This window comes from Buteo buteo, chromosome 6, assembly GCF_964188355.1.
Source record: "Buteo buteo chromosome 6, bButBut1.hap1.1, whole genome shotgun sequence".
Classification (NCBI taxonomy): Eukaryota; Metazoa; Chordata; class Aves; order Accipitriformes; family Accipitridae; genus Buteo; species Buteo buteo.
In genome coordinates, this window is record NC_134176.1 from 14413980 (window position 1) to 14438148 (window position 24169).

Sequence of the window (24169 nt, forward strand, 5' to 3'; positions counted from 1 at the left end):
CTGTGGGCCCTGCTGCACAGCTAAGCCAAGGGTGCTCAGCCCTGCCCATCCATACAAGGAAGCCCAGCATTGCTCCGTATGGATTTTTAGTGGCTCCTATATAGTGCTTCACAGTTTGCTTGAGGTAAAAGGCAAAAGAAATGTAGGCACTGCTGCTAAAAATAGCCAGTTATGCCCTCGATGATTCATTTGTTGATGGGGAGTACCCATAAGTGCCTCTATCTAAACAGTCTGTTCTCTGGCTCAGTATCTCCTGTGCCAGCTTGTATATGTCTCTCCAGTCTTGCTCAGTCTGTTTTCCTATGGGTTATATCTTCTTTAGCTAAATATAGTAGGACAGTCTATTTATCTCCCTCCATGGCAGCAAGACCCAAGCATGACTTCCTCCCGCTCTAGGAATTTCATAAATAAATCACTGTCTATTATTTCCCTGGGAGCATATAGCATTACAAAAAAACCAAACCAAACAAAAAACAACAACAAACAAACCCAAGGAATCATCCCTTTCTCAGGTTAGATATGTTGGAAAAATAACAGAAACAAGAATATGCTGTTAAACTTCAGTGGCAGACCTCTTTGCGTTGCTCTGATTTATGCAAGTAATAAATAATTGCGCTGAATGACTTCTTGAGGTACAGCTAAAGAAGGCTTCGTGTGAGAAAGAAAGCTTTGTGTGATTTAACTCCCCATCCCCCAAACATACACAGTCAGGGTGATGACCAGGATTTAAATCACTGTCCTGTAAATTGCCATGGATTGGGAGAAAATGAAATTGGGCCCTTTGGTGATGTCCTTGTAGTGCAAGTGACTGTTTATGAGTGTATAACTGAGCTTATTGATAGGCGTTCTGAACTTGAAACAGGGTCTGTTTGGAGCTGTTGGATTTTTTAGTATCTGTTACAATATCACTATATTTCTGGAACTATCCCATCTTTTTTTGTAGGCAAGCTCTACCCATCACAGTCCCTAGGAAGAATGAGGGAACAAAATGCTTCTTCAGTTGCACTACGGGTTTCTTTATGTCTGCTCCAGTGCGAAGGGCAGGTAAATCAGATGTGGTTTAGGTGAGAGAACAGGGCAACAGGTGTATAGTGATGTTACTGACATGAGTCCCAAACACAGAGGACCCCAAACCTGCTTTTCCTCCAGAGCATCCCTTCAGCTGCACATGGCCGAGTCAGGCCTTTCCCAGGATTGAAACCGTCACTCGTTACACGGTGTGCCCATGAACACCGGCTCCAGAGGGAATGAATCTGGGATGCTGTGATTAATGGCTCTTGCCTTCTTTTTAAATTTCTTTCTTTCTTTTTTTCTTCTAATGGGGTCTCATGTTTGACATCTTTTATCTTTTGATGCAAGGACTTGCTGATAACTAATAAAATATAGCTGGTTTTAAATTTTGCTGCTAAGAGTCATTTTGTGAGGTATTTAAGTTGCAGTAGGATAACTGGGGAATAACAAATAAATCCTTTGTGTAGCGATACTTAGTTACTGAATATTTAGTCTCCTCAGTTTAGACAAGCCACGTAACCAGATTTTATTGTCATTATTTTTTTTGGCAACAAAATAGTATTTTCTTGATACCTTCACTGATATTATTTGGCAGTCCCCTTTCTTATTTTTCTCTGTAGACACAATCTGTCTTTGTTAGGAAATGTCATTACCACTGATGAAGGTAGTGATTTCTTTAGGCAGTCTGCACATAATACTACGTGTCCTTATTTGAGCACAACAAGACATACCAGCATATTTGTCTTCCCATTTGTAAAAGTTTCCCCAAACGCTTTCCCTTCCAACAGCTCGTTCATGATCCATACTGCACATGCTTAGACTACATACATCACGTTAGCAAGGCAACATCGGCAAACTTGTGATTTATCCCTGTTTTCCCTCAAGAGCCAGGCATGCACAATTCCACACTCGAAGAGGAAAGCTGCTGGCTCCCAGCAGCCAAAAAGCACAGCAAGACTCATGTGCTGTGGCTCCCTCTGAATGAGTAAGCAGCTGAAAATAATACTGCTTACATTTGCTTTGGCAATGGGGGTTATAGACAATATTTTTCCTCCTTTTCAAATTTTCTGTGAACCAGCTAGTGCAAGATCACAGCTAACATAACTGGAACACAGACTCTAGTTTGTAGTGCTGTAGCTGGCTTCATCTCTGACGGACCACCTCTGAAATACTGATAAATTCATCCGTGAGATATTCTGCTCTCTTCTGCATAGTGGTGGATTTTGCAGCTAGTGTTTCTCTTTTTATGTAATCTGACCCTATCTTAGTCCCACTCTTAATGCTCCTCACTATCAGCCAAGGCATTAATCTCTAGACTGTGTCCTAAATCCATTCCTGGAAAGGCGATGGAAGTAGGTATTAATGATATTTTTCAGTTCAGCCAGTACATGCCATAAAGATTACATTTGTGCAAGACACGCCAGAACAAAGATACATTTGTCAGTTGATGCATGTTTGGATAAAACAATTTAAAAGAAAAATAATAGATGAGATCCTGAGTTTTTAGGAACCTAAGTTCCGTCCTAACTGGGTAAGACCAAGCTAAGGCCCTGCAATCAATAAAAAGATTTAAAAGAGGAATGAGACAGACGCAGGGTGCATATACATCCAGGCATCTTGAAGCTGATAATTTCTGCTTGTGGCAATGACAGATAGCACCATTCAATGGCCTTCAGGGGTTTGTGCTTATTCAGTGGTGAGCACGTGCAGTACCTCTCCTGCAAGAGATACTCTGGGATTGATTTCCAAGTGGTGGAGCAACAGGCTGTCCCACTGGAGGGCATTAGGAGGAAAGGACATCAGCTGGGAAAAGAAACAGAGACCCAGGCAACTCCAACAGAAAAGAACAGCACTAGAAAACATCTGTGAATTAGGCCCTTAAATCTAGGCTATTAATAGCTGCAGAATGGGTCTCCTTTAAACATGGACCTTCATTGCCCAAGTCCCCAAAATGAACTGTCTAAACTCTAATCTCTGAACCTCATGTGACAGTTTTGATGTTTACAGTAAATGAAAAATCATTTTTCTGACTGCTGCTCCACATGTGACATTGTTGCAGTAAGTTCTTTGCAAATAAAGAAGATAATGATTGGATGCATTTTTATATAAATGTTAAGTGAATAAGTGAGCTTCATGGGCACCTGTATTTCAACCCCTTTCCAGAAAAAAAAACCAACCTCTAACAGCCTCGTAAAAAATCGGACTTTTTTCCAGCTATCAAGCCCAGGCAGTGCAGGCTAGCACACAGGGCAGCAGGAGCCTTAACATCAAGCACCACCGACAAACCAAGCGGGGCTGGAGCCTGGCAGAGGACCAGCCGTCAGCCCTTCCCCTGCGCAGCCCCAGGGCACTGCTCAGGAAAGGGTCGAGGTCTGCCATGGAGGGGCTACTACTGATTTCTACACCGCTTCCTAAATGCTTCTCCACGCCGTCTGGTCACAACGTCCCAGCCCAGTTAGTTAGGATGCCCTCTGCTAGAGGATTTGAATCCTCTCAGGAAGCTGTCGGATAAGCAGCAGTGCTTATCTGCTCAGCAGTGTCAGGACTCCAGCATTTGTGGGTACACACAGAAGTGGCAAGTTGGGCTGAAAGGTCTGAACTGGCATTTATATTGGAGCTCCAGCGCTCACGATAGGATCTGAGATGCGGGTACCCAAACCTTTGCTCCTTCCCGGGAACCTGAGTTCCCTGTGGGCTTGAAGCGGCTTAGCAGCCTGTGATTCACTCACAAACCATGAAAAACCTCAGAGGCTAAATTCCAGCCATCCCGTGAGATCCAGGTTGGGACACAGGCCAGCTGGGCCACCCTTTGCCACTAACTGGAGCAAGGTCTAAGAATCTCTAAAAATGGGCCTCTGTCCTTATTCAGGGAAACCTCCCTTTCATTTTACATATTTCATATCTGAGTAAGGGCTCAAAAAATTCAAAACAAAACCAAAATAAGGATTGGATTCATTAACTATTAATACTATTCATTACTAGTATTTCTACAGTAGCATTTGCATGCATGAAACTTCAGTACAAATGAAAATATAACCCTCCTTCACATGTCTTACGAGTTCATTTATATGCAACGTAGCTTGTAAAGAGACGGCAAACAAAAGACCTGGGAGGAAGAGGATTTATTCTGAATAAGCTGATATCTACAAATGATTCTGAATCATATTGGAATTAAGTGACTTAGTGCCACTAATGCCACTGGCACTGCTGCTAGCCCTGACACTGGTGAGGGACTTAATCTAAGAGGCTCTTTTGATTTCTCAGAGGTTCCTAATGGTTAATTTTCTATTCCTTTTCCTTTTTTTATTTCTCCTTCTTTAGGACTTGTCAGACAGAAAGGCTGATGTGTGAAAGGATCTAATGTAGGCTATGCTTAGGTTATGACAGGCAGGAGATGGAGGAACAAAAGAGGAGCAGGACAGAAAAAATATCTTGCAGTTCAGCTGAGCCACTGATATTTGCTAATTGCAATAAATATGATACTGCACAGAAGCTTCTAATGAGCTTATATAAAGCATTTTAATGGGATGCTGTCAGGTTAAACATTGTGTTTAAAAATATAAATGTCCTTAATAATTCCAGATTAAAACAGAATGAAGTTTGAATACCCAATTAATTTTTTCCCACTTCGTACCAGAGTCTGAACTGTTTCACACAACTCAGCCACTGAAAACAGATGGGGTTTTACTCCGATGCTTTCAGGCTGGAGCACACCTACATCATACGAGAGATCGTAGTGCACGGATGCCCCGGGCAGCGTTGGAAACACAGCTGCAGAGATGCAGAGGGGCCGTGGGATAGCCTGGCTCGCCCAGCTGCCCGGGCAGCTCTTGTTAGCTTTGGCCCAGCCTCAGGCTCCCAGGATGGCAGCTCTGGGGCTTGCAGGAGGGTTTCCCCCCCGGCACAGCAGCTCTGGGGCTTGCAGGAGGGTTTCCCCCCCAGCACAGCAGCTCTGGGGCTTGCAGAGGGGGTTTCCCCCCCAGCACAGCAGCTCTGGGGCTTGCAGGAGGGTTTTCCCTGGGTGTTGCTCTGTGCTATGGGGCTGTTGCAGCTCCACCAGGACCAGCCTGGGGGTCCTCACGCGGCCCTTCATCGCACCGAGCAGCTTCATTTTCTTGTTTTAGCGCATGACTTAAATGTTTCCATGTTTAGATTACAGGCCTTTCAGAGCTGAGTTTAAATCCAGAGCAGTGACTATGTTGAGTTTAACTGAAACTGAAGGAAAGAGCCTGTGGAAACTTCTTCACAAAGAAGTTTTGTAAATAGTGGTTTGATACTATGGTGATGGGTCCTTAGAACTGCCGACTCCATTTTTCTTTCTATTCAATCCCTTAGTTTTCTTCCAAACATGCAGATCTTAGTCCTGTCCTACATGGCAGTGTCGATTGTGCATTTTTATGCATCAAAGAAGTGCCAAGGAAATCATACTTAGAAAACAGCGATGCTGGATCTACTTCCCAGCTGAACCTCTCAGAAAGTGTGGGAGGGGGCCAAATGCATTTCTCTGCCTTGGTATCTCCAGGGGGCTCTGGATGTGTTAATTTACCCTGGGGTTTGGTAAACCACAAAGGATGGGCCAAATCTGAGAAGGGTGAGAGTGCAATGGATTGTGCCCAAACAAGAAAATCCATTCACAGACTGAAGGGCTCGGGTATGTTGCCTTGTGGAAGCAACACCAAGGACGTGCTTGAGGTCATGTCCTCTGCTGTTCACATCATCTGCCTGCTGAAGCCCCCCTCGGTGCCAGCCCTGCAGCCCTGCAGTCCACCCTCCCGTGAGGGTGAGACCGAGGATGCCCCCCCTGCCGCCTGCTGTAAGAGGAGTGGGACGGTGCTGGCAGCCAGAGCTTGGCCTGTGGATCACAGGGAGTCTGATCCCCAAAGCCCCTGGGCTTCAGACCACGATCACCACAAGTCTCTTCTGGTAGGTGCAGCCTCTCTCTAGCATTTGAAGCATCTGAGTGTATCTATTCCCACCTACCAGAAAGACACTGCAGCAAATTTAGTGGGCTTCTGCATTTGCTCTCTAGCAAATTCTCCTCTCCCAGGTGGAAAGATCCTCTGCTTCTTTTGTACTGAAGAAGCAGAGAAAATGAATGCTTCCAAATAACCCACAATATGGATGACTTCAACAGAAGCAAGAACAAGCACTTAGAGAGTGATAGAAGGATTACTGTTGCCACATATCATTATCTGGGGGAGGCCAAGCCCGATGAGCTGGAAGCTTTGTAAACATCTCAGACTACTTAGGGAAGCTGCAACACAAGCTGAACCGTTTGAAAATGTATTTTTCATAAACCATGCATTTCCCAAATGAGTATGGACAAATTTGGGTCTGGAACAAGTCCAGTGAGCATGATGAACTACCACTAGGGAAGAACAGAGGCAATTGTTTTGTGTTACCCCCTCCTTCCTGGAATGACGCAATATCTCTTAAATTCAGTGGGAGGGGAAAAAAAAAAGCCTATGCAATATAATAAGGATAAAAGTTTGTTCTGATTTCCTCAACCTCCCAAAGCCTGCTGGGCACAAGTCTGTGTTCGCTATATACTGCAGTCTCCTGGCCCAGCCAATTGAGCGATTGACTGTGTTTTCTGTTTACGTCTTTTTCCAATCTCTTTCATAAGCCAAAGATAAAGCCAGTACAGCTCCAGCTGTACTTTTGAACCCATGTTTAAATGAGGTGGAAATAAATCTTAATGAGATTGTCCAGCCCTATTACCTTAAGTAATATACCTCAAATGAACCCTGCTAAAGGCTGTAATTCCCTTCTGAGATTTCAGTGACATGAGCAAGTAGCTCATATTTCACTATTGTGGTTTGGGTCATCATCAGATACTTATAGAATTCCACCTTTGCTGCATAAGAATTGGAGAAAGCTGCCTTTATTAAAGATGTGAAAATAGTAGAAGATGCTTTCCTCTAAGAAGCACAAAGAAATTTCTCCTGATCTTCACTCCAAGCAGAAAATTACTTTTGCCTTTCTACTTCATGAGTATTCAGATGCAAAAACTTTACTCACATAAACTCTTATGATTGGTATTTTGATGCTTCCTATTCCATCTCTGGATAAAATCAAGGTATTTTGCCAGGACTTGCTGCCGGACAGAGCAAGGAAGGCAGCAGCAGATGGGCAGGACTGGAATAACCGAGGAAGGGCTGGAGAGGTCTCAGACTGGGTGTCTCCGGGGAGCACCGTACTGCAGCAAAGACATCACTTATTTAGGATCTCTTGAGAACCACATATGCAGTTGAAGAGAGACCATTTTTAAGAAGCACTTGCCTAAGGTAATATATAAGAAGGGAAGGGGTGGTCCAAAGTCTTTGGAAACCTGCATCAGCGTCCTTCAGGGCACAGGGCATGTGCCATTCACATGAAGGGCATGTGGAGCTCCAGTAGGTAGAAAGAAGAAATCAGTCTTCCTAGCCCAAACCTACGTGGCTGTGCAGTAAGTGGAATTTTTAGATCCCATTGTGCCCACAGCAGTCAATGGGTAACCCACAAAATGAAGGTCCAGAGGAGAAATTTCTCCTCCTTGCCTAAATTTAGCATAAGGCCTTGAAAATACAGAGAAGGCAGCCAAGCATCATCCGTAGCCAGAGAATTTAGACAAGGAAGGTAACTCAATTCTGCTAAGTGGCTTTTGGGAAATAATGGAAGCAGAAACAAGGATCTAATAACCTTTTAGTGAACTAAAGTTGACTTCCAGCTCCGGGCAGAAACCTAGGGCTCTCTCTGACTGTAGACCAAGCTCAGTGAAGAACTAGCATTCCTGCTGATTTTCCACACCTTTTGTAGATGTTTGACACCAGATCAACACACAGAAATTCAAGTACCTGGGTTCATCAGATGCTATTAACTGCTGAGAGGAGAGGTCTGGGACTCATCGCAAGTAATGATTTCACACAGAGGAACAAGACCAAGCCTGGAGAAGTTGTACTAGAGGACGCCTGCCCAGCTGCCTTCGCTCCAAGGCGTTCTCCAGGCAGCCAACTTGTAAACAGCCTGGCCTGCGGCAAGGCAGCGCATCGAGTAGTGGAAAGTAAATTTGATCTCCCTGTGCCGGCTCCTCACTCCAAACAGCTCCGTTCGAGCTCGTTCCCGAGAACGCAGGCGCTCTGAGCGGCAAAGACACAGCTGTTTGGGCGGGCTCGGGGCCGTGCTGGGATGGACTCACGCTACAGCCTTGTCTTGCCCTTCACGTGAACTCATTAAAGCGTCCAGTTGCCTCCAGTTCTCCTCTGTCCCTGAAGGCAGCTTAATTAACGAGGCAGATTGTCAATAGAGCAATGGCCTCGGAACAGGAAATCTTTAAAGATTTGGCACCATTATCTAGGATAACCCAGCTGCTGAACTTCATCAGGAAAAGGAAACAAACGCTAAACCTGCAGTCAACTTTGAGGCACATTTCTGCGGGAGAAAGTAAAACCAATTTAGGAAAACTGAGTGTTTTCTAATCCTGTATCTCCTTGGACAAAACAGAGACGTTCGGCTCCTGGCTACCATTGTGTCTCATAGCCATAGAGTAGTGAGTTTTCTCGTGCACCTTGGGGTGCTCCTCTGCCTCCTCTCCCCGGCAGGGACACCTGACCTTAGGAGCGAGGGACATGGCACGGGAGCACGTGTGCTGCTCCGGGAACTGGCTCTGTCCTAATGAGGTCCCGATGGCCGCATGGGACAGGCAGATGCTTACGCTCAGGGTCTGATGGTCCTTCTGCATCTCCAGAGCCTAAAACAGTGCTGAAGCCTCACTGGTGTCGGTTATGTTTTGATTGATCTGAGCAGTGAAGCACCTACAGTAGGGAAGGGAAACTCATCATGCCTCGACAAAAATGTGTCATCCGGTCACTTTTCAGTGGTAGTCTCCTTCCAGTTTAGTGGGAGAAGACTGAAAAGCTGTCTTCTTACTCCCCCTGCTTTATAGGACGTCAGAGTAGGCAGGGAGTAGTAAAGGACAGCAAAAAGACTCTTCAGCTACTTTATGTGCGGGGAGGCTCCCTAAAGGTCTGAAGAAACCAAATAATTGTAGGAGAGGAGTTTGCTGAGAAAACAAACACTCCTCCTGTGAAAAACTGTCAGCAGATTGAATGCTTTCCCTGGAGTTTTCCAATTTTTTCATTAAATGACTCAAAATGAAAACATGCAAAAATGTGGTTGGTGTTTAAAAAGACAGTTTTTGTTAGAGAAATATTATTCTCCAGCCTACACATGTGAGCATTGTATGCCTCAGCCTTCCATATCTGTTCCAGATACTACACATTCACTCACACTTTCCCACATGATGCTTCTCCCTATGCCTTAGATGATTAAATACCTGGCCAAAACATCTTTGAAAAAAAATCCTCACTCTCCAGTGGCATAAGACTCCTCATATGTTGCTAACTGTGTGAAAACAGACAGTGCATAGACAACTTGACAACCCCCAAAAACTCATGACCCAAGAAACCTGGCTTTAGAAAAAAATTAAAACAAATCTTATGAGGCTCATGCTAAACATCAAAGAGTTGGCAGCACTGAGATGAATCAAACAATCTAGGTGAAATTTCCCAGAGAAATTGCTTCTATTTCATCAGTGTACTGTCTGTTTTCAAACAGTTATGCCTGAATATACCATTTGGAATTTACGATAGATGCAGGAAATAATAGTTTCCTTCTCAAAATCCTTTCCACATGCGGTCCATGTACCTGCAGCACAAACGGATCGCAATCTCGTGCCTAAGTCAGATGGGTGTGAGAAGGCCAGCTGACTGTTGTAGCAACAGGATGAACCTGGCAGCCTCTGCTCTGTGATAGAAGAGCTGTAGAAAATGACAGATTTAGTGTCCTGGGGTGGACAGGTATCAGAGATGCTTGTGTGTGAGGCTATCAACACTGTAGAGCATCTCCAAACAATTGGTAAAGTATCAAGTTATTATTACAAGTATACTTATTGCTAAAGATCTAGTTATGAGGTGTCAGATTATTTTGTGTTTTATGCCACAAGTGTTTCCAATAAGCTGTTTATCATATCACAGCTTCATGTGTTAGAGATATTGAACATGGTAAGGAATGCAATTCCAGGAAGATCAAGGATGATTTCAGGCTAAGTCAGCTTGAAAAGTATTGCTGGGAACTGGATTGCATCTGTGCCTCAACTGCAGAGCAGCTCTCGAAAAGAGAAGAGTTGCTCCACGGAGCAACTGTGGAAACGAAACTTTTCACAAATGGTCATTGATGACATGTTCCTCATCTCCTTGTGCCAGAGCAGAGACCGTGGACCTGATTTACAGACATGCCCAACACTCATATCTGCAAATGAAGTTTGAAAATATGAAATATGGTGCTGTGCTGGGTGCTCTGAAAGAAGAGCTCCTCAGCCTCTTGGATTAGACACCCATATGAGTGGGAACTGGTCTTGGCTTAATCTTGTTGTGCCTCAGTCCCTTATATATAAACTCTGAGTAATACCACACACGTGGCTGTGACGTACTGCTAAGTCCTATCTAGCAATGTTTCAGTAGGGGAAATACAAAACAGTCACTGAGTTTTAATTAGGTGCAAATATAAATATGTTTCTCTGAATAATCATGCTGGGAGAAAGAATGACTAATGCACGGTGCTTCCCACGCACCAAGAGAGTGCTTGCTGGTGAGGTCTCACCCAGCAAACCTCACCAGCCACACAGCACAGGGCTCAGGCTGTCTGTCTCAAGAAGAAGAACCGAGCTGACCGAACCACAGTCTGTATCTGTGGCTCAGGTGGATAAAGATATTTCTGAGATTTTAAGAGACTCGTGATCCAAATTCATTGGAGTGAATGCAAAGGCAGATGGCAAAGGCAAAGGCAGGGACTTGGAGAATAGAAAACTGCTCACTGTAGGAAAAGATCAGGTTCGAGACCATCTAAGGAACCTGAAGGTGCACAAGTCCATGGGACCTGATGAGGTGCATCTGTGGGACCTGAGGGAACTGGCAGATGAAGTGGCTAACCCACTATCCATCGTATTTGAGAAGTCGTGGCAGTCCAGCGACGTTCCCACTGACTGGAAAAGGGGAAACATAACCCCCAATTTTAAAAAGGGAAAAAAGGAAGACCCGGGGAATGACAGGCCAGTCAGTCTCACCTGTGTGCCTGGCAAGATTGTGGAGCAGATCCTCCTGGAAACTATGCTAAGGCACATGGAAAATAAGGAGGTAATTGGTGACAGCCAACATGGCTTCACTAAGGGCAAATCATGCCTGACAAATCTGGTGGCCTTCAACAACGGGGTTACAGCATTGGTGGATAAGGGAAGAGCAATGGATATCATCTACCTGGACGTGTGCAAAGCATTTGACACTGTCCTGCACCACATCCTTGTCTCTAAATTAGAGAGACATGGATTTGATGGATGGACCACTCAGTGGATAGGGAATTGGCTGGATGGCCGCACTCAAAAGAGTTGCGGTCAACGGCTCGATGTCGGCGTGGAGAGCAGTGCTGAGTGGCGTTCCTCAGGGGTCAGTACTGGGACCGGTGCTGTTTAACATCTTTGTAGGTGACATGGCCAGTGGGATCGAGTGCACCCTCAGCGAGTTTGCTGATGACACCAAGCTGTGTGCTGTGGTCGACACGCTGGAGGGAAGGGATGCCATCCAGAGGGACCTTGACAGGCTTGAGAGGTGGGCCTGTGTGAAACTCATGAAGTTGAATAAGGCCAAGTGCAAGGTCCTGCACATGGGTCAGGGCAGTCCCAAGCACAAATACAGACTGGGGAATGAGTGGATTGAGAGCAGCCCTGCGGAGAAGGACTTAGGGGTATTGGTGGATGAAAAATTGAATATGAGACAGCAATGTGCGCTCGCAGCCCAGAAAGCCAGTCGCATTCTGGGCTGCATCAAAACAAGCATGACCAGCAGGTCGAGGGAGGTGATTCTCCCTCTCTACTCTGCTTTGGTGACACCCCACCTGGAGTGCTGTGTTCAGCTCTGGTGCCGCAACAGAAGACGTGGACCTGCTTGAGTGGGTCCAGAGGAGGGCCATGAAGATGGTCAGGGGGCTGGAGCACCTCCCCTATGAGGACAGGCTGAGAGAGTTGGGGTTGTTCGGCCTGGAGAAGAGAAGGCTCCAGGGAGACCTTACAGCAGCCTTCCAGTACCTGAAGGGGGCTTACAAGAAAGATGGGAGGGACTCTTTAACAGGGAGTGTAGTGATAGGACAAGGGGTAATGGTTTCAAACTGAAAGAGGGTAGATTTAGATAGGATATTAAGAAAAAACTCTACTCTAAGGGTGGTGAGGCACCAGAACAGGTTGCCCAGAGAGACTGTGGATGCCCCATCCCTGGCAGTGTTCAAGGCCAGGTTGGACGGGGCTTTGGGCAACCTGGTCTAGTGGAAGGTGTCCCTGCCCATGGCAGGGGGGTTGCAACTAGACGATCTTTAAGGTCTCTTCCAATGCAAACCATTCTGTGATTCTATGATTCTCTTGGCTCCAAGGGGTCTGGATCAGGCTTCTAAAGCTCTTCCTTCCCCTTGGGGGGGGAAGCAGGAGATGCAAAAGTTTTAAGTTTAACCTGAAGCTAGGTCCTTCTTAATTCCTGTGATATGATCAAGCACAACCTGAGACCTTCAGCTTGCTGTCACCTTTGTAGATTTTTGAGGATCTGTGGATAACACTTAGGTGTTCAGATATCACACATGGGTCTTTTTTGTGTGCTTTTACTCCTTTGTTGTGTCAGCAAGGCCTCTTCAGTCAACTTGTTTAGCTACAGGAGTTTTCACCCCACCCTGGCTTCAGGCTGGAGACCCCTTGCCTGGGTAGCTGGCTGCCTGCTGGGGTTTGACACGGTTTTACAACACATGGAGCTGCTGAAGTGCAGGGTCATTCTCTCATCAGAGCTTCCGGGGAGAAGCAGGAACAATCGTACCCATCTGAGTGAACTCACACAAATATGCCCCAGCCAATGGCCCTGGGGGTCCTCTCCCACGGCTGGTTGCAGCAGCAAGGATTTTACCATTTTCACGGTAGTTTTATTAGTTACTGGGAAGTGTTCTGAGTGTGCTGTGAAATTGAGGGGTACTGGCAAAGCCACAGCATATCCTGCAGCTCCACAAAGAGCACATCACAAAGGGTAAGTGTGCACGAGTGCTGTGCAGGCAGCAAGTAAATGTTTTTATCTGCAAAATAGATGAGAACTATGTGAAATGCTAAGTTTGGCAAGTAGTATCTATGGATTTATGAGGGGATTTTGGACCTAAACCTGTCAAATATCTCTCCAAACTCTTCCTTTCATGCCCTCACACCAGCTGATGTGGGTGAAAGCCTTTGCTCTCCCAAGGAGCTCTGAAGTGATGGAAACATGAGCCACGCAAACGGCACTGAGAGCGGCGACGGGGTGCTGGGACGGTCCTGCCGGGGCGGTCAGGAGGAGCTGTCTGAGATGAAGGAGCCATTGGCACCTCTGTGAAATGCTCCCTGTTATCTGTGATGGGGACAGCACTGTGCTTTCCTAAATCTTCTTGGAATTTGTTGTGACTCGTCAAAGGCCACAGCCAATTTATTGAGCCCAGTTTGGAGTCATTTGAGCAAGGGCTTGCAGAGCTTTTCCTCCAAAAGCAATTTCTGTGATTGACAGACCGTGTGCAGAACCAAAGAGCAGCTCTGACCAGTCCCCACGTGCCCCAGTGACTCAACGGTGACTTCAGCTGCTCCATGAAACCCAGGACTCCTTTGGGGAACTGATCCTGGGCACTGTCAACGGGTCCATACCCAGCACCTGGCGTTTGTCAGGATCCCATTCCTCTGCCCCAGAGTTTCTTTCCCACAAGGAAGAAAGCATTTTGGTGATCTCGCCAGTCTTTTAGGTGAGTTTTAGAGGATGTTTGAGATCTAAGGTAATCCTGGATGCTACAAATTGAACTGTGGAAGCCATTAGTGTGTGGTGAGGGAGCTGATCACAGACCATAAGGAAAGAAATGACAGAGACAGAGAAGAAACTGTATATGTAGATGAGAGACTGGGCACTCACCAGGCTCGTGGGATGGCAAACTGGGCATTTGATTTGGAGTCTGAATGGCAAAATAAGGGAAGGGTGCCCCACCCTCTAAATTACTGCCTGCAAAACAGGTCTGCAGCGAGAGGGCTCCCGACAGCAAGAAGCAAATGCAATTATGGCTTCTAAATGCCGATGGCTTAACACAGACTATGTTGGAAATGCTGCAGATGTTGTGAGGCATGGAGGAGAGGAGGAGAAAAAACACATCAGTTACTTTTTGCATGCTTAAGTTACTGTAAACATCATGGAATAAGACTCTTCAGAAATGTGCTGTACAGCCTGTGCAAGTGCTCTTGCTCACAGACCCTGGGCCAAACTACAGCTTCCAACTATTTCTACAGATAAGCAAAATCCTCCTGTCAGTGGTGGGAGTGGAGAGGAGGAGCACTTGGGAACTATGTGGCATCTTCTGTGTTTCCCCAACCAGCATCCCAGCTGCAAACTTTCATGCTAACTTCAGCTGTCTCTAATGACTGCTTGAAAGAGCTCTCCTTCTTCAGCACTCCCCCACAAGAAAAGAAAAGAAAAGAAAAGAAAAGAAAAGAAAAGAAAAGAAAAGAAAAGAAAAGAAAAGAAAAGAAAAGAAAAGAAAAGAAAAGAAAAGAAAAGAAAAGAAAAGAGAAAGGATCCTCTTTTATACTCCCAGATATGATTTCAGTACATTTCTGCAAACTTAGACTTCTGAAAATGGGTGTTTATGTCTCTGCTAGCTCAAATACCTCCCGCTTGGAGCCCCAGTAGTGCATAGCACACATACTCCCATTTTGCTTTAGAAACACAAGTGATTAGGCGCAGCCCCTGCCTGCCTGGCAGCCAAATATTTAGCCTAATCCACAGAAGGACATCTCACCTGCTACACTTCAAATGCAGACCGTAAAGATGCAGCCTAACCCTGTGCCTTTGCTCAGGACACTCCTGGAACGTAGTCAGCTCCCACCTAACAATTGCCAAGCCCCAGGGACAGGACACCCGTGTCCCGCTGCTGCAATAAACCTCCGAAATGCAGCCTATGGACTCTCACAGGACACACACCACTCAGTGTCACCCATCCTGACTCACCCAAATCGCTTGTCGCCCCACGCTGCCGTGCCGCTGCAGCCAGCACGGGCGGCTGGGGCAGGAGCGGCCAGCCGGGCTGCCGAGCCAGCGGGCCAGGGCCGGGGCTCCTGGGTCTGTGCTTACTCCTAAGCAAAGCCTTGGAGGAGAAAAAGCAGGGAAGTGGTCGAGTCGCCATCCCTGGAGGTATTTAAAAGACGTGTAGATGTGGCACTTAGGGACATGGTTTAGTGGTGGACTTGGCAATGTGAGGTTTATGGTTGGACTCCATGATCTTAAAGGTCTTTTCCAACCTGAATGATTCTGTGATTCTATATAGATCTGGAGCAGGCAGAGAGCCAGGAGGCAGAGGGCAGGAGTCAGTGGGGATTTCCTCGCTGTCCCTCCCTGGGACAGGGCTTACCCCACACCTGAGCAGGCAGAGGAGCACAGCACAGAGCTCTTGGGAAAAGAGGGGAGAGCAGGAGGGAGCCACGCGGGCTGCAGGAAATCCCCTGGGATTTCAGCTAAACCACACGAAACTGCTTCATGGATAGGATGCTCTCCTATGGAAAGTAGCGTGCAGAGAGACGATGTCTTCCCCAGTGAGCCTGGATCAATCAGTGGCTGAAGCAAGAGCACAACCCACTATTAGGAAAAATTTCTTCACCAAAAGGATTGTCAAGCATCGGAACAGGCTGCCCAGGGAAGTGGTTGAGTCACCATCCCTGGAGGCATTCAAAAGACGTGTAGATGTGGTGCTTAGGGACATGGTTTAGTGGTGGACTTGGCAGTGCTAGGTTAATGGTTGGACTTGATGATCTTAAATGTCTTTCCAACATAAACAATTCTATGATTCTAAATGGGGTAAATGCTGGCATTTGGAAATGCTTCTTTCTTGAGGACTTATACTGACTGTCAGACATTTTTGCTTTCCCTCTTTAAGATGTTTGACTCAGCCATGTCCATTGCAGCTGCAGAGCATCTTTAAATTACTTTGCGGTGGCATTTAGCAAGTTAGCCAAGAGCAAGGCTGGACTCATAGAACTCCAGATGAAATCCCTAGACAGACTTCAGGCAATGTGCAGTGGCATCTAACTCCAGCAACCGGAGCAAGGCTGCACAGCTTCATTGATAGTGCTGTAGCGGCAGTCATTCACAGTCACTCTTCATTCGGGCTTCACACCTTTCTTTCCCGAAGCCAAAAGCTTTATAGGCTTTTTTTCGTTGTTTCTAAGAGTACTGACTGCAAGATTGCTTGTGCCTCACTGTGCAAAGCTAGATCTGCGGGCATGGGAGCCCCAGCACCCTGGCCTCACCTTCCCCTGGCTGGGGGATGCTCCTGGGGAGTTCCAAGCATACAAGTCAGTGCTGGTGATTTTAGTGGGGTCAGGAGCTGTCCTTCACGCTGCAGACCACTCTCTTGAGATGCTTAAGACATGCCATTACCCTCCTAACCTGCAGCAGGTAGCTGGGTTGATATGCTGAAAAAACCTTGCCGCTTCCCTGCTTATCCCAGAGCACTAAGTGCAGTCTGTACAGCAATCCTGCAAGACGATTTCAGTGTGTTGCCTTTTACTTAGGGTCTCACCCTGCAAACAGTAGTATTCAGTGGGACCACTCACACAGCAACATTAGTGTCTGAGTCAAGACCTTTATCTAAGGTCTAGACTGCAAAGCAGAACTGGTGCTCAAGCCCTAAGGGGGACACGGAGTTATCTGCAAAAAGCTAGACATTTTTTACCAAATCTGATGCAAGATTAATTTAAAGCATACTCCTATTCTGATATGAGTATGTGAAAGTGGGGCAATTTTATTTGACAGGAGTACTGCTCATGCATCTGCTGAGTCATTGCTAATGATTTTTTGTTACAAAAATATATTTGTGCTGTATTTTATTCCCAGCTGCTGTTTAGAGACAGCCCAGCGTGGGAGATGGAGGTCTCGCTCACTAGCAGCCTCTCTGGCTGAGCTAAATGGACTCCCGATGACAGTGCAGAATATGTGCTGAATTTCAGGAAATCAAAATTCCTGTAGGTTTCTGGGATATCCTGATTCTGAAAACACCAATTTTAGCAAATTGGCTCCACTCTGTCTTAAAGACATGTTTGAAGTGTGTAATTTTGGCTTTGAAAGGAAGTATTTAGCTAAAGAGTCAGGAACATATTTCAGATGAAAGGTCTTGTTTCCTCCTCTATTGAAATGAGGCCAATAAAAGTTTGGGAGGAATTTTAAGGAAATTCAGTTAGATTCGCATGCCACCTGCTGCAGAACAAGCTACATCAATTCTGTATCTTCTCTTCTTAATCCTGTTGTAGTAAATAACAGAGAAAGTATGTACATATGAGACTCCCAGCATCTGAATAGCTACTCCTTCTTCAGAAATACAATCTTCATCTATTATTGCTAAGTACCTTGTGTTATTGCTGCAGTGGTATTATCCAGAAAAAGTTACCCATGCCATTCAAACTCAGTCTGTGGCTGAATTAAGAAATAAGAAATAAGGAAAGAGCCACTTTAAGAACCTTTGAATGACTTCAGAGGTTTTTCTGAAGTCAAAAGGATTGTGTTAAGAACCAGAACCATCATGACTCATATATTCCTAATCAAAATGCTGGGTGTGTGAAAAGCTGTTCAGTCGTACAGAGACTGAACTATGTCTCCTTACAAGAGAAAAATAACACACACAGGAGGAAGCACTTAAATAATTGATGTGGTTTTCTTTTATCTGCATGTAGGAATGACAGGAAATCTATGTAGCTGGCACTAATGGATAGCATCAGTATGTCAATAATTGCTAATGAGAAAGAAATAGGAGTGCATTTGTCCTGAAGTGACTGATCTTTCTTTCTTTATCTCCCTGTGTTACAATGGGAAATTAATAGTGTAAATTTTATAATTCTGTTCACTAATAGATCATTTTGATAGCGATGCTTTCAAGTGCCTTTTTTGGTATGAATACAGTCCAAAATAACTGCACGCTTGCTTACATAATCTGCAGTCTGACATCTAGGATCCTTTTTTTATGTCTTCTGTGCTATATTCAAACAACAAAATAAAACTTTGTTTGCATCACATGTTTAATTTTCCATTCCACATCAGCAAAAGGGTGCAGCCATGCTGGAATTGAACATAAAACAGAGATTTAAAAGCACCCAATGCTTTCATCCTGAAAAATTGCATAACCACTTCCAGCATAGAAGTAGGATACTCTTACTGAATAAAGCTTCTTGTTGAAAAATTATTGGTATATCGACCCATTCATATCCAGCTATTTAATTCAAAGATTGTATTCAGCAGTTCCCTCTGAGTTGCTTGTCCGAGGGAACAATTACACAGCTGTTCATGCGACATTCTTGTGTAGGCTGAAAGCAGTCTAAAAATTCTGGCATTAATTTACTGTAACTACAAACTGCAGTTCTCCAGGTTGTTCATAAGGCATACCCTTTGCAAAGAGGATGGTGAAGCAATACATACACTTGACACTAATATTGTGCTTTGGCTAAACTTATTTATAGCTGTGTGCATGTGTATACATGGACGCATGTATACTTCTGTATGGTTTGTGTTATAAGCAGGACTCTGGATCCTAGCCACATTGCGGTGCTAATGATAGCTGTCACTGCAACAACTTCTTTGCAGCTATATTATGTGGCTGCATTCAAAACCAAGGATTTTAAAAGTACAATGCCAGCCTTGCTATGTTCATTGGATCCGGCAAAGTGGTATTTCTGCACTAGTGGACACTAATCATTATTTTAGAAAGTTTGATGCTGATTTTTCGCAACTCTTTTTATGGATTTTTTACTGCTAAAGTTTTAAAATCTGAACTAGCTAGTAAAAGAGCAATAACCACAAAGAGAATGACTTGATTTCAAAATACTTTGACATGAAAAGCAAGCTGTCAGCAACTAATTCACTAAAATTGCTTAATAACTGCAGAGGAGGGCCACCATTTCTACCTCCAGCACTGGTTTTGTATATATTTATATAAGCACACACACTTCTACCCAAACATGAACCAGAAAACCACGCAAGGTCCGTGCAGCGGGTGCCCACTCGTCTGTGACCGGTTATCTGTGCCCGGTGCGGGGCAGAGCGGCGGAGGCAGGGCCAGCTCCGGCTGGGGGACGTGGGAGGATTATTGGGGGAACAGAGAGAAACGAACATTTCCTCTGCGTATGCTGGCACATTTCTGATCCACGTCCGCATCTGAACGTCACTTTATCTTTACTTGTCATTCCTGCCCATAACAAACTGCTTCCTTCCCTCAAATCGTGCATCTACAAATGCTTTTCTGGAGGAAACCTCCTAGGTCCTTTCAGCAGCAAAGGTAATTGAGATATCAGTAAGTTCTGCACACAACATGCCATGCATGCTCAATATCAGTTTCATCATTAATATCAGATGCCAGCTAAATACTGTCACTGTCGCCCTGAAATATCCCACCCTCAACTCAGAGTGCTTAACAAGCAAACTGAGGTCAGGCCCTTAAAATCAAAGCCTGAAGAAGGGAAGCTTTTCTGGTTAACAGATCAGCCCTTTGAGAAAGTAAGCAGGAAATATTCATCTTCATCTCTCCTCTCTTCAGGCAACGATAGCAATGGCACAGGGAATTGCGCATGGTGCGTTCGCTCTGCACTGTATACATAATTTATATTTTTCCACTCTGGTTTTGAGTGCGCATTTTGGACTTGGGCATTGTTTTTGTAAAATGGAAGCAGAGAGAGCAGGAAAAAAAAGCACTGCAGCAGCCTTCTCCTTCTCCAGACCCACTTTTTAGCCCAGATCCTCATCTCTGGCACACAGCCTTCACAGGCCAGTGAAGCATGAGTGCTACACAGTATGTGTATCTATATATGTGTATATGCATATGTGAAAAGAGAAATGCTTGCCATGGCAAAAGGAAAAAAGAAAAAAAAGATGTTTTCAATGGTCCATCTCTTTATTAGCAAAATGCCTTGGCAGAGAATTACTCTAGCATTTTGACAAGAGTTTCCTTTTGTGCAGACAGTCTAGTGAGTATTTACAATTCCTATAGAAGTTTAAAAAAAACAGCTGAGAAACATGCTTCTTGCTGACGTGCTCTCCTGCTCAGTGAAGTTTGACATATACAGCCATAAGTGCTAGCAAAGGACTCCTTCCCAGATATTGGCAAAACAGGTAAGGCGCTTATTTTGAAAATAAGGTACATTTCTGTTTCCTTTCAGCAAATAAAGCCTTTGCATTACATTTATCTGCCCTTGCTGTGTCCGTTACCATCCGGGAAGGTTTATCAAGGCATGAACAGGACACATACACGGCGCACTTGGTCCTGCAGGACCCATCTGCAGAAACTCTCCTTCACGAGCTCGATAACGCACATCGATACCGTCATCTCTCCGGACACAGACACTTCGGACCATCTGCCTGAATTACCGAACCCTTCGTCCTATCCAGCCCCTGCGCCTTTAGAGAAAAACCAGGCACTACCACCCGCGCCAGCCCTCCGCCGCGGACTCGTAAGGAACCGCACCAGGATCTGCAGTGGTTGCAGGGAGTTTCTCCTCTCCCTGCCGCAGCTCCGGCTCCCTTCGAAAGCAAGCGGCTTCGCGTGTGACTTTGCAATCTGAGAATGTGAACTAGTCGGCAGGACACCGGGGTAAATATAAATCTGGCGCTTACCCACAGGCAGTCCCTCGCAGTCTGACATCGTGCGAGAAGTCCTCCTCACCGGGGGCTTAGGAAAACCACAGCAGGAACACAAGCACGGGTCCTTCTGCTTGCAAAGGCGGGGGGGGGAAAATATCTAACAATTTACAGCCACCCTTCTCTTACACTGTACATCTACCCACCCAGAGAGCTGTAGCAACAGTCCCGTCCCTGCCTTCTCATTATGGGATGTAAAGATAAGAATGTGCTTTTGTGCCAAAAGAGTGTGCTATTGGTGGATAAATTTGTTGTCATCCCTCCCCTTCGCAGAGTTTCCTCTTTAATGTCACAGAAGCACATTACCCTGTCGGAAAGGCCATCGAATATTTATGAAACGGCTTTTAAGAGCTAAGCTGCAAATCTGTGCTGGAGAACCGGGCTAATTGCTGTGCGGTGGGGTTGGTGGTGGGAGCCGCACCGCCGGGGCACTCCTGCTTCCCGGGGGGGGCTGCGGGGGGGTGGTGGGCTGGAGGGTATGCTCTGACATCTTGTTCTGTACCTTCTCGGTCTGCAGGTTAAATAAGGGTCCAAGCAGAAATACTTGCTGCTGAAGGGGGGGCAGGAGCCAGGGTGTATCTGTTTAAGGGCAACAGAAAAAAAATGACCTTCTGTTTATACTGTAATATGTGAGAAATAGTTTTTGCGACACTGTTACTAAAGGCTGCTTCATGGTATGATACTATTGTGAGTGCAGATTTCTCTGTAACTTCATGACTTTTGCTTGCTTAAAATATGCCGCTTTAATGCTGCCTTAGTGGAGCATTTTGTGGCTGCTCCTACAACTCATTTTTTTAATCTTTGGAAATGTTTATGTGGGATTGGCTTGGTATGAGATTTCCAGACCAGTGCAGTCAGTAGAGGGTACCCCTGCACACTGGTGTGTTCATTAGGTACCTTAATGAAGTGCAGGCGAAGGCTCTGGCAGCGTTAGAGCCACGGTGGGCTTGGCAGAGAGATGTGCGGGACCTGGTGGGTGCCCTCGGCACCCAGGGGGGGTGGTTGGCTGCCACTTTTTCTCCCCGGGAACAGTCAGGGACAGCCTGGGCTTTACCAGACACAGACTTTTAGTGTCTGAGCCCTTTACAAATGTTGGGGTTTCAGACCCAGAACCAGTGTGAGTGCTGGGAGGAGAGAGAGGCAAGGGGGGTGTCTATGGAGGGGCTCTGGGAACTGCTTCCAGACCCTGTGGCCAGACACAGCCCTTTGGAGAAATGAGCCATCGGAGCACCAGGGGACACCTTTCTTCAAAATGCCTTGAAGAAAAAAAGGTTTAATTTACATGAAGTATACTAGGAGCTCAGCGTGCTCAGCACCTCTGAAAAATTTAGGCTGGCTTTACTTCGAGGCTTCAGTCTAAGCACCCAAAGGCTGACACTGCTGGCTCTACCTGCTTTCTCTCTGAAGAGAAGCCTTTTAATACTCTGCTGGTTACTCAGCAGCATAGCTAGCCATGGATTCAATTCAGGATGTCAGGCCGGTGACTAAGAAGCTAAAATAGCTGCAAATGTAGACAGTTACATGTTCCCAAAACCACCCCTTGGGTTGCCTGCACGGGGTCGGGTGAGCGGGGCCGGGGGCGTCCCGTGGCTACTGGGGTTTGCCAGCATGAAGATCTGTTGGCATCATCCTGCCAGGGACAGCCCTTGTCAGTGGGTGCTTCTAGGTCTGCTCATGCAGCAGCACGGGGATGTTCGCTGGTGTAAGGCTCACCTGGACGGTGGCTCCGGGGAGAAAGAGAGCCTCAGGCTGTGCTCTTTGCCAAAGAGGCTGTACAAGGAGAAGTGCAGGGCACCATGCTCAGCCTCTCCATCCTGCTGCCGCCCACAGACTCAAGGAGGGGTCTCCAGCTATTCTGGAAGGTAGGGAGACGTGGAGATGTCTGGTCTTAATCTCAGTACGCGTCTGGGAAGGGAAGAAGGCCTAAACCAGACCAGAGGACTTTTCTTCCAGTGCAATTTCGCTGCAGAAACATATTGCTCCAACGTGTGTGAATCAAAGCTTTCTTAGCTCAATCCTGCAAACGCAGGCTCCCAGTTCTGCAAGCATTTATGTGCCAATTTAACTTCAAGCCCCACTGACGTTCCTGGAACTACTCACAGTTACAAAGTTAAACACATGCCTGAGTATTTGCAGGATCAAGGGCTCACCATTCTTACTTGTATTCACAGAGCAAACAGCTGCAGCTGATTTTGAAGGTACCTCTCACAGCTGTGTGCTGGTGCTCCTCCGCTGAAGGTTGGAGCCCTCCAGCAGAGCTGGACAAGTGCCTGCAGTGAAGGCATGCCAAATCACAGACTGGTGTCTTCGCTCTAACTCGTCCTCCAGAGCAATTTAAGAAACCTTCGCCTCAGTCACCCCTGTTACGTCATCCTTGGCCAGGTCTGCTACAGGGGGTCAACATCTTCCGGGAGAGGGGCAAAGAAGCCAGCAGAGAAGATTGAGGGGGAACGACAAATACATCTTAAACTATTAGAGTAAAGTTGGCAAGAGCTTGACTGCCGGAGCCATTATTAGGATTTGGCCTTGGAAGAGCTCTTCAGTGAAATGCTAAAGCATGAAGTTATCCATGGGGTCAAAAGTTGAACAAACCAGACCTAATGCTTACAATGATACTCACGAACACCTTCCTTTGATGAGGACTACTCCACTTACTTAAAAAATTAGCTTTGATCCCTGGATACTTTAGTTATAATGTCGGTTTGGGGGAGGTTATAAGACTTTTTCTGGAGTAAAACTGAGCATTTCTTTTAACTTGCCCGGTTTCTCAGCCTGAAAAGAGCCATGCTTACTCCTGGAGAAAGGCCAAGCCTGGAAAATTTAAGTCTGAAAGGAGAAAGTTTGGGGAATTTATGAACAAACCTGGTGGCTGTGATGGCAAAAAATACAAAAGCCAAAAATTGAACTAAACAATAAAAGGTGAGAAGTAAAGCACATATTATTTTAGGAGGCATTAAACTAATGTGCGAAATGTCTGTCAATAACTGCTCTCACTTGGGCTTTCCAAGGGACCTGAAGGATGCTTATCCCTCAGCACACAGTGAGAACTGGTCATGAATCTGTCTGCTTCATACTACTACCCGACAGATAGTCCTCTGTATAAAATCCATGACGAATACCATGAGTGGGATGGTAAATGTAATGTATGAAAGGAAGTCACTGCAGTGTTTCCTAAGAAGGTTTGGCTGGACTCATTTTGTCTCCTGTTTGCAGAAGACAGTTGCATCATCCTTATTTATCTTGAAATACTTAAGCTCTTGCTAGAGTGGCCCTACTTCTCTCTGGAGCTTTCCAGGAAGAAATATAAATGTCTTGTTTGCTGTTTATGCCACAAATCCTGCAGATAACCCACAGCCTGGACTGTGCAAAGGGCTTTTGAGATACCAAGAACCTGGAGCTGAGCTGGTATGCTTGTGGAAAGA

At 45.8% G+C, this 24169-nt stretch overlaps 1 protein-coding gene across 1 annotated transcript in view; it reads right to left on the minus strand.

Moving 5' to 3' along the window:
• The window catches only part of EML1 (EMAP like 1), a 131115-nt gene extending 110198 nt beyond the window's left edge, over nt 1–20917 (minus strand). Inside the window, exon 1 of the mRNA XM_075029854.1 lies at nt 20724–20917. Within this exon, the coding sequence (XP_074885955.1) occupies nt 20724–20751 (28 nt within the window). The 5' untranslated portion in view covers nt 20752–20917. The remainder of the gene's footprint in view (nt 1–20723) is intronic.
• Nucleotides 20918–24169: the final 3252 nt, after the last annotated feature.